Source organism: Hemitrygon akajei, chromosome 30, assembly GCF_048418815.1.
Source record: "Hemitrygon akajei chromosome 30, sHemAka1.3, whole genome shotgun sequence".
Classification (NCBI taxonomy): domain Eukaryota; kingdom Metazoa; phylum Chordata; class Chondrichthyes; order Myliobatiformes; family Dasyatidae; genus Hemitrygon; species Hemitrygon akajei.
The window spans coordinates 5,363,237-5,374,877 of NC_133153.1; the positions used below are offsets into that span (position 1 = coordinate 5,363,237).

Consider the following 11,641-nt stretch of genomic DNA (forward strand, 5'->3'; position numbering starts at 1 on the left):
TAATGACTCCAAACATAAAGTCAAAGCTACAAAGGAATGGCTTAAAAACAACAAAGTTAATGTCCTGGAGTGGCCAAGTCAGGGTCCAGACCTCTATCCAATTGAGACTTTGTGGCTGGACTTAAAGGGTTGTTCACTCACGATCCCCATACAATCTGACAGAGCTTGAGCAGTTTTGTAAATAATAGTGAAAAATTGCAGTGTCAAGATATGCAAAGCTTTTAAAGACCTATCCACAAAGACTCAAGGCTGTAATTGCTGCCAAAGGTGCATCTACTAAATACTGACTTGAAGGGGATGAGTAATTAGGCAATCAATTGTTTGGTGTTTAATAACTGTAATAAATTTACACCAATTAGTAGAAATTTGTTTTCACTTTGACACAAGAGTCTTTTCTGTTGATTAGTGTCAAAAAAGCTAAATTAAATCCATTGTGATTCAATGTTGTGAAACAATAAAACATGAAAACTCCCAAGGGGAGTGGATACTTTTTATAGGTGCTATATGCATGTTAGTCAAGGTGCAACAATATATGCCTCTGATAACCATGGTGGCAATGGCTATGCAGCTCCATCACACATCACCATCACATTTATTCTATTTAGGCCCTTCCAGCCCTTCAAGCAGTGCTGCCCCAGCAACCACTGACAAACCCAATTAACCCTAACCTAATCAATGGAAAATTTACAACGACCAATTTAACCTATCCGGTACATCTTTGAGCTACAGGAGGAAATTTGAGGATCCAGAAAAAACCCACGGGGAGGACATACAGAGACTCATTACAGAACATCACCAGAAATGAACTCAGATCTCTGGAACACCCCAAGCTGTAATAGCATCATGCTAACCGCTAAACTACCATGGCACCCCAATCTCATGCCTTTCAATTTCCCCGTCTTTACAATTCAACTTATGAGTGACCAAAAGACAGGCCACCTTAATGAGACTGAATCAATTCCCAGCACATGGTCTGCAAATCAGACACCAACTGCCCTTAGTAAATGTATGATCAGGTTTTAGCCCTTGTAAATGGGAGCAAACCACTATTTTTTTGTTTTCAGAGATTCCTAATCTGGCATAAGGAAAAAACAGATGAGATTCCAAATCTAGAGTCTATTGCCAACAATGAATTTAAAAGAACAATATTATTCAGATTCAGATTTACTTATTTACCACATGTACATAGAAACATAACAGAAATAAATCATTTGCATTGACAAGACACACGAGGGATGTGGTAGGGGCAACCTGCAAGTGTCACCACACATTCTGGCACCAACATAACATGCCCACAATGCTCTATAGAACAACACCAAAAAAATGGAACACAACAGGCAACAAAACAAGCCCCTCTTCCTCCTTCTCTCACACACACACACTTCAGACTTTGGTCACTGGGCTACGACTTCGAGACAGCCGGTCAAACTTCAGGCTTAGATCTTTGGTAACAACACCCAGACTAGCCAATGACAGGACCCCAGGACCCCGTGGCTCAAAAACTGAGTGCACCAACTGACTGGCCCTTGAGCCTCCGATTCGTGCCTCCTGATTGCACGGACATGCAGCAACTTGGGATACCCAGACATCCACAAATGTCCTTCACCACACATCCACACCACTGGCATTCAAGCATGAAGCGGAGGTCAGCACTCAGGATGCCTTTCTTCACATGTCCACATCGCTGGACTGTTGAGCATGGAGCAGAGAACTCAACCCCAGGTATCCTCTGTCACCTGACCACATCGCTGGATTTCAAATGCAGAGTGAAGGCCTGACCTCTAATCCTTCCACAAACCCTAAACCCCAATCTGATCTCTAACTCCACATATCACTGTCGCTAAGCCCTACCCTGATCCCTATCTACCCGCTCTGCCCTGAAAATGATCCGAGTCTAAAAAATAACCGTCTGAGCCACAATTTCAACTTTGACCGCAGAAAATCAATGTAAAATATTTTCAATTGGTTCAGAGCACCATAAATGAGACTTATAACAACGGCAGTCCACCCTGGTGCAAGGTACAATATATAACAGAGGGATTCTTGGAATAAAAGATTTTTGACCTTGCTCTTCAACTTAAAATTAATTTGAAGTATGTTGTCAAATTTCATAGTTTTAAAATGAAGACTTAAATACATCAAATTGTAGATCTTACTGTATAATGAAAGCTATCACATCTGGTCAAGTAAATTGACATTCTGAACAAATGATTTTACAAATATTTGGACTCTTTATTTATACAAAACACATTATAGTACCTTATATTATTCTTGAGGATCTTCAGACAGCTGTAGCACTTAAAGGTTGTATTTGTCTTCTGATCTTGCTGGTTTAGATGTGCTTCACCATCATCTTTTCCATAATAAAAGTCATTCACCAACATTATAAGTTTCCCTTTTTCAACTTCTAATGGCTTGTTTGGAGATTGCTCGGAAGATGATACAGGACAGTAGCTGGACACCAGATCCGGACAGCAGAACTCAAAAAATACAAAAACAGTAATATAATTTTTCGGCAGTTATAAGATAACATTTTAAAATATAATCATCATAGCATACATTAAAACAAACATACAGCACAATATACGGTAATCATTGTTACTCTGATTTTTCTTCAAGGCTATATATATTTTGTAAACAATAGCATTTTAAAGTTAACTATGTTCAATTATCTTCATGGACAAACTCAAATCAAGGGTAACATGCTCTTATTCAAACGAATAACTAAAAGAAAATACTTACAACCATATGATGCCGTAAAGAATCCAAGACATTGAAGTGAATGTTGCATTTTGGACAAGCCCTTGGAACTGGTACTCCATTTTTAATATTACTTTGTGATCCTGCCAAAAAATAATTTATTATTTAAACAACAAAAATATTCAGCTTAATCATGACCTTAATAGTGAAGTACTCTTGAACCTACATAAATTACAACAATCATTGGCTTTCTCAATTATCCAAGAATAATCTTCAATTTAGTACATAAGTACATTAGCATTATTTTGCCAACACTAAACCCAAGTTAATCATACAGTCCCTAAATTATTTTGCCTTCATTCCAATACAAAGCTTGTTGTAGCTGAAGTTAAAATACAATGGTCTACCAATATCAATGAACCAGGGTTAATCCTGTTATATTAATGATAAAGAGAGAGATACACCAGGTTGTGAGGTTACAGACGGTGGTACATTTCTGATTTAGGTAATAATTGGCAGTATCTCATGAATGTTTAGTTGTGAGATCCATTAACATTTAGCATGTTAGCAAAACAGGATGGAAAATGTCTCCAGTTTGTAGATGGGACATTGTCTCTCTGGTGATACGGAAAACTCAGTGCTGGCTCTGACAAGTGGTGTGACCAGAACACGTGAATGATCCATGCAATATGCTGAGAATGTAAGATTGGAAGTCTGTATTAATTGATCTGAAATCACAGAACAGTGGTATAATTGAAAGAAATATCTTTCTCACATATCTCAAGTACTAGTGCATTCCAAATTCAACAATGAAAGCTTAACAAGAAAATTTTCTCATGATGAAAAAGGCTAATGAAAACCTTTTGAGGTACTGCTATACGATGATACCATCACAGGACATCCAGTTGACGATGGTGATAAAGTCGAAGGATTATTTACAGATCCAGCTTCAAATGTTTTTGATTTCTTTGAACCAATACTGTTTATCTCACAGGCTGCTGGGCGCTTGCTACTGACACTTGTGCTCTGGCCTGCACTTGCTGTGAAAAAGAAAGTAAGTGACTCTTTGCAGGGTTAAAACATATTACATTAAGAAACAAGTTCACTGGGTATTAATGAAAAGCCTTTAGAATTATCATTATTATTTTCCTACCACTGTATCAAAGAAGAAACACCCCATGAAATCATTCAATTTAATCACCATTTAATGAATTTCCTTGAGCGTTGAGAAAATTATGATTATTATGAGAAAAATAATTACAAAAAAGAAAAACTAGAAATTTTCTGAAGAAACACAACCAATGACCAGGATATCAACAGATTTGTAGTTGTTGCCATGGTATTCTAGTTTAGTTACGACAGCTTGCCAAATAAACAATGTCCAATATAAATTTCAGCAGCAAAATCAGCATTCAGGAGTGGCAACCAGCCAACTCCACTTAAAATATATCATCTCAAAGTACCCTTAATTATTGCATTATACAGTTTTCTTCCCCCAACAGAACAAATAACACATGAATATCTTAGCCAAGAAAACAGAACAGATTTTATTTGATTAAAAACTATAATTGGACCACATTTGTAAAATTGTGGCAACACTGTAAAAAGGAGGATATGCAGTGTCAGAGTTAAATTAGATGGATAAACAGAAACCTGGACTCCAAGGGTTAAATTAGATATATAACAGAAGCAGTGCTTTGCCTCATAATTCATAAGATTAAGGGTGTTTTGATTAGAAGTTTTCAATATGAATTGGAAAAATTTGGTGCATGGAGTTTATGAATTGACAGGGATGTAAATAGTAAATCCAAATCTTTTATGAGTGAAGTCAGGGTATATTCCTGCATGTAAATTCCTTCTGCAAATGGCAACTGATGCAGGGCTGCTTGTTGTTGATAAATCTAAAATTGAAGTTTTTGTACTATCAAAGAGCTACATGGAAAAGACAGGTAAATGGACATAGGTCAAAAATCAACCACAATCCCAGAATGGCAACCAGATCAGAGGTCAGATATCCTGCTTCTTGTCTAATGTTGCTACAACCAATCTATGACTTACCAGTTTCATTAGAGAAGAGATGAAATAATCAAAACTGCAACCTAGCAGCATCTGCTCAACAATAGCCCATTTGCCAACATTCAATGGAAGAGTCACCTGACTAGAGTACTCAGCAGGTGGCTTGCACAGGATTTTCTTTTGGTGTATGAACACAGTTAAAAGACAAGCGTCAAGGCAGTCAGCCAAGTCCAGCAAGGACTATTAAATCCAATGGATATTTAAATTAAAGCGCTGCTAGGGCAAGCGTTAAAAACTGATATGAGACTTCTATGTTAAACAAGATACCACTGGTGTGTAATTGCACAATGTTTATTACTTGGCATCATTACTCAAGAGACTTAAGAAGTTTGAGATTTACAGGAGCCACCACTGCTATGAGGAAATGTGTGGTGATTGGCCAAAAGGAGTACAGAAAGTTACAACCATTTTATGAGCTGAATTGTCAGCTTTCTTATTTTTGGGAATGCATCTTGAGTGCTAAACTACAGCTGTTTGCTAATAATTGCATCATTTCAATTCTTTTGAAACTCTATTAAATAGCTAAAACCATGCAGAAGGGCCAAGTCAAAATGCAACCATGAACCATATTATGAAGAAAGTAATGATTATTGACTTCAGGGGGAGGAAATAGGAGCTTGATAAGCCAGTCCTTATTGGGGGATCAGAGGTGGAGAGAATCAGAAACTTTAATTTCTGTGTTATCATTTCAGGGGACCTGTCCTGGGCCTAGCACGCAAGTGCAATTACAAAGAGGCACGGCAGCACTTCTACTTTCTTAGGAGTTTGCAAAGATTTGGTATGACATGTAAAACATTGACAAACTTCAATAGATGTGTGGTGGACAGTATATTGACTGGTTGCATTAGGTGCTGGTATGGAAACATCAATGCCCTTGAGTGGAAAAGCCTATAAAAAGTAATGGTTACATCTCAGTCCATCACGGATATAGCCCTCGCCACCATTGAGCACACCTACATTGAGCTGTCATAGGAAAGCAGCATCCATCATCAACAAACCCCACCACCCAGGCCACGCTCTCTTCAGGAAGGTGGTACAGGAGCCTCAGGACTCACACCACCTGGTTCAGGAACAGTTATTACCCTTCAACCATCAAGCTCTTGAATCAGAGGGAATAACTTCACTCAACTTCACTTGCTCCGTCACTGACCCGTTCCCATAACCTATGGACTCATTTTCAAGGATTTTTCATCTCATGTTCATGATATTTATTGCTGATTTATTTATTGTTTTTTTTTCCTTTTTGTATTTACACAATTTGTTGTCATTTCCACACTGGTTGTCCGCCCTGTTAGCACACTCTTTTATTGATTCTATTATGGTTATTAAATTTATTGAGTATGCCCGCAAGAAGATGAATCTCAGGGTTGTATATGGTGACATATATGTTTTTTAATAATAAATTTACTTTGAACTTTTCACAATTCAGGTAATTGATGATCATATTCAACAAGTTTTAACCATTTCTCTCCAAGAGCTCCATAGTGTAACCTTACATTGGTTTGCAGAGTCATGAGTCACCAAAAGCTCAAAGGGTTATCCTCTTCAACTTCAAGGGTGCAAAAACAGGGTAAGATGGTAGTTGCATATACTATAAATAGTATTGCATATTTTAACCCATTAAAATGTTACTACCATTTACTCGGCATGGCAGTAATAGTGAATAGCACATTGGTTTGCAGTGCCAGTGATTAGGATTCAATTCCTACCGCTGCCTGAAAGGAGTTTAGACATTCGCCCCGTGACCATGTGGGTTTCCTCTGGGTGCTCTGTTTTCCTTCCACAACTCCCAAGATGCATGGGTTGCTATGTTGGTGCCAGAACCATGGTAATCCGTGCTGGCTACCACCAGCACATCCTCAGAGTGTGTTGGTTGTTTTGATGTTTCAATGTACATGTGACAAATAAAGGTAATCTGTGAAGAATCTTCTTTCAGTCTTAAGGCAGGAGTTGGTTGGAATATTTGGAATAATTGTATGTCACTGTAACAAACATGAGCAGCTAAACACTATTCAATTAAGAGCAGTTCAAGTTGGATAAAGATAAAAACATAAATTCAATATCAAGACCAAATGCTTTTTATTCCTGGTTAGAGCCTAGCAGACGCCAATTAAGCCTGCAATCCAACTGAAGGGGAATCAGCTGTAAGTGACTAATTTGTCAGATATCAAAAAAAAACATTAGTCCTCAGATTTGAGTACCAGGCTGGTTCTTCATAGACATTGCTAAGTACTGAGGCACAAATCTTGATTTAGAGGCTTGCTACTGATCCAGAACTTGATGCGGGCTCAACTACACTGGCACCAGACTTAGCACTGAGGATGCATTGCCATGAATGAATGATAAAGGAGGCTGCTACATACTATACTTTTAGTTATCAAGCACTAATGACACAAAGTACTCTCAATGGACGAGAAAAAATAAGCAACATGGCCACATCCATATATTCTACAAGCTTAACAAATTTGACAATATTTAACAAATTTCTTTTATTTTCTGCAGAAATAATTTTTCTTCCAGGTCAGGCATACTATAATTGATCAACACTCTACAATGTATACAAGCCAAGGTTGGATCAGTTTTTTATTAACTGGGTCAGGATGATTTAATAAAGATTTTATCCAGTATAAAAAAAACAGCCTAAGGAAGCAACATATCTTCTATTTCTCCAATTATGACAGATTTTACCTAATCAATAGCATTTTGGTCCTATTCCTTTCTTGGCAAAGATCTGCACTATTCATTCACTGGATACCCTGTCCCAATTAATTATTTTCAGGATTCATCTTTCTCATCCTTTTATTTTGTTCTTGATAATTTAAAATCTTTCAACTAAATATCTCAATTCTAAGTTCCCCTTGGACTCCAAATAACTGCCTGTTCCCTTCTTCCATTATTTACAAATATATCAAGGCAACCCTTCTAAGTTCATTTAATTTCTTCCCACTTTCAAAGACATCTTATAAATTGCAGAAATAACTGAGTTTTAATTGTTTTCAATTTCTTCATTTCCTGCTCAGAGATACATACAAAGGTTCTTGATTCAGGATCAAACAAGTCACAACTTCCTAACAGAGACATTTGTCCCAGGAAATAGTTACATTGCAAAACATAATGGGGTGGGCTCTTTACACATCCTTTTGTTTTACTAATCTAATAAATAATGATGGAGAAACAGCTGAAAAGTTTGCACATGGATTATGATTGATTTTGCAACTGAGAATAACTTTATTAAAAGGATCACACATAAATAGATCTGTACTCTAAAATTTAGAAAGGATAAACCACGTTTATTTCAATTTTACCTATTCCACTGGCATGGTTAAGGATCTGAGTTGTTTGGAGAGGTTTGGGAGAGTTTTTCTGCCCCAATTTCTGCCCGCTTTGTATAGATGAATTCATTTGAGTGGGACTATAACTGATATTTGGAATTGTACGACCAGTACCAACTGGTCTTAACTGAGGAACCCCTGTTCTTCCTGTTTGGGAAATGACTCCTGTGGATTAAACAGAAAAATTAATTAAGGTTCCAGTAACTCAAAAGTGCTAATTAATTAAACCACAGTAAACTCAATGAATTTACTTCTAATTGGTCTGATGTATAAAATTCAATTTTCATATCACATTTTTGATATAGGGATATAATTGCTCACTTTTGCCCCAATTTTGCAATAAGCCTTTGAACCTGAATTACAATTTCATGGGATCACTGCTGATCTGTGACCTAATTTCACATACTTGCCTTTGCCTCCTTATCTGTTAATAGTTCCTCTTCACAAAATACCAAATTCAGTTTTAAAATTAACAACTGAACTGATAACAATTGCAAGCTTTCTGATCAGATTCTGTATTTTCAAGTTTCTTGACTTGCAGAAATGTTTCCTTAAAGAGCTCATTTTTAGATGATGTTCCTGGAAGAAATAATTTCTTGAAAATTCTGCAAATCTCAACAAGCTCTTAAGCTTTCAGATTCTTCAAAATTTAACAAGAAGTTATTTTTAAATTCACCCATTATTCTATTGTTATTTTACCCTCGCTTTGCCATCAATTCCATGAGCTTCAACTTTGATTAACAGCTCTGTTGAGGGACTTAAGTATGTGCCTTCTAAAAGTTCATTTGCATACCCGTTTAATACTTTCATCACTTCCTCCAAAACTTTAATCAGATTCATGAAGCATGATCTCTCCTTTATAAATCCATGTTAGTTCTCTATGATGAAATGATAATTTCAACCTGTTCCACCTGAGTTGACTTTCAGGAAGGAAGGGGAGCTTCACATAATTACAATATGTTAGTCATGAAAAATTTCTATATCATAGCTGTTAAGGGAAGCAAGTAGAAAGATCATAGATAAGGAAAGCTAATCAGCTTATTTAAAAAATGATTATGTTACTATCTCAAAATCCAGTACTTATGATAAAACTAAACCTTGGAGGGCTATTATAATGATAATTTTTCAATGGAAAATAAATCTGCTTTAGCACAGAACAATCCTCCACTCCTTGTGACCTCTCAGCTCAACTTGTCAAGAGTAGGAATTACTTTTAAAAAGATATTTCAGCATTCAAGTTAAGATTTCTTCTGTAAGGAGAACTTGCAGCAGACTACTTCGGTGCATTGAAAAAATATATGGCAAGGAAGATTTGGTCATTGGAGGAGGGCTTGATGGGAAAGGTCGCAAACTGTGTTCCAGGCAAATCACTAACTTGTAAATATTACAGAGGTTCTTATACTCTAATAATTAATATGATACTAAACCAACTGGCCAGATGTCGATGGTAAGCAAGAATAAAGTCAGACGAAGAAATGGATGCCAAGATTAGCTAATAACTGAGGAATCTAAATACAACAAATATGGAAGTATGCATTTCTGAATGAGAAACTTATCCCATGAGTTTACTACTAAGGTGTCCAATAACAATGCTGGTAGATGGAAGCAACTGAAACTTGATTACACCAAAAGTGAAGCTATAGTCAGCAATGTTGAATAATGATTAACGTTAACACAACAGATTCTGCAGATGCTGAAAATCCAGAGTGACACACAGAAAATGCTGGCGAACTCGTCAGTTCAAGCGGCAAAAAATGAAGAGGAATAAAGAGTCAATATTTTGGCCAAGACCCTTCATACGGACTCGAGAAGAATGATCTTGACCTGAAACATTGACTCTATATTCCCCTCATTGATGACTTAACATTCACATCAAGAATGTGGTTTTACACTAAATTAAACTAGGATAAACTTAAGTAGGCCCATGGACAGATCAGAAGTGAAATAAAGCAGTTTTATGCACTGTACCTTCATCAGATTGCTAATGATTATGCTCAATTATGCTCAAATTTGAACTTGTATTCAATGAAGAAGTGATTGACATAGAAATGATGCGTGTTTTAAATGCCAAGGGACACTAACAAAAATGAATTACTTTGTCATTATGCTCGAGATAAAACAAAGGAGTATTTTGTTGGCCCCCAGAATTATCAGTGCAATAAAACTCAGAAAGCATTTAGACAATTAGTATTCTCTAAGAGATGAATTAAATAATTAAGTCTGGATGAAAGAAATGGTTGGATAGGAAATTTAAAATGAGAGGAATGAAGTTTAAAAAGGCAAACATGTTAATTAGTACAATAATCAACACGTCCATTAACAAACTGTAGCAGCCATCAAAACATCTAATGACCAAAACACAGGAATCAAATTTTACAGTGCCTCTTCTGTAACAAACCTAAGAATCATATTTGAAAACATGAACAAAAAGATACTGTAAAAGAAAGGCGATTAGGAAAAAAAAGATCAAGAAGGATAGATTCTAAGCATTAATACTCAGAATTACGAGAAACCTCAGATTTTCACCATAAAGAGATGACATCAGAAGGAAGCCAGCCAATGGCTTGGAAAATGATTTTCCAAAACATCACTAAATGGGAGAGTAAGATAAAGAGACAATGTTCAGATTAGACAATAGTAACTTTAAGACTAATGATGGAAAATCCTTTTAATATAATGAGTAATTCAAGCTGAGTAATAGAGGAAAAAATATCTGGTATAATTAAACCAGTGCAGCAAAGCAGTGAATGAGTACTAAGTACGGTAGTTCTGGTTAGATGAAATAAGAAGGGCTAATAGCTTACTTCTTCTGTAATTCAGTTTGCTTGGGGGATTAATTTAATTGGACGCATCCACAATGGTCAGTAGATGTAACCATCTAAAGGTAAACTATTGTTTAATCCTTGTATATGTTCTTTCATCCTTATTTATCATTTTTGCTTAGATAATTCCTTAAAGAAACCACAACCTCAATGCACATACTTACCAGATAACAATGGAACACTTGTTCTATTTTGATAACGTGGATTCCTTGTATTGTACATCGCGCCACCTGAATTCGGAGATGCAGATGCAGGCGAACCCATATCTTTCACAATAAAACCCTAATAAAAGAAGTAGTTTTTAATAAAATGAAAAGACATCTAAATTTCAAACAGAAGTCAAAACTTTGTTAACACAGCAACAGTTAAAGCTGCAATCACATATATTTGCAAAAAATTGGTTCTACCAAGGTACACTGTCAAGAAAAATACCCTTTCCTCAAGTATTAAGCTGGCTAATTAATTTTGAAGACATCCAATAATTTCTCCATACAAAAGAATAAAGCTTCACAAATTAAAACTATACAAATTCGTCATCTGAGTGATAGTATAATGTCTGTACAGCACCATAATTAATCTCTCTCTCTCTGGCACTAACAGGAAACATCACGTCCCAAGTTCAATTTGTTTTTCTGTTTGTCTTCAACTAAAATAACTACAGTTGGGAGAAACTGAAAATTACAATTAATCTCAGTTCTCAATCTTTATGGT

At 36.2% G+C, this 11,641-nt stretch overlaps 1 protein-coding gene across 4 annotated transcripts in view; it reads right to left on the reverse strand.

The window, feature by feature from the left end:
* Positions 1-11,641, reverse strand: part of LOC140718767 (zinc finger protein 280C-like) — a 121,897-nt gene that overhangs the window by 66,497 nt on the left and 43,759 nt on the right. For 3 of the 4 annotated variants that reach the window (XM_073032892.1, XM_073032893.1, XM_073032894.1), the window contains 5 exons: positions 11,095-11,212; positions 8,082-8,273; positions 3,561-3,740; positions 2,743-2,843; positions 2,260-2,480 (listed from right to left, as the gene is read on the reverse strand). In XM_073032892.1, the coding sequence (XP_072888993.1) occupies positions 2,260-2,480; positions 2,743-2,843; positions 3,561-3,740; positions 8,082-8,273; positions 11,095-11,212 (812 nt within the window). The remainder of the gene's footprint in view (positions 1-2,259; positions 2,481-2,742; positions 2,844-3,560; positions 3,741-8,081; positions 8,274-11,094; positions 11,213-11,641) is intronic. The other variant, XM_073032895.1, reaches the window with a different exon arrangement.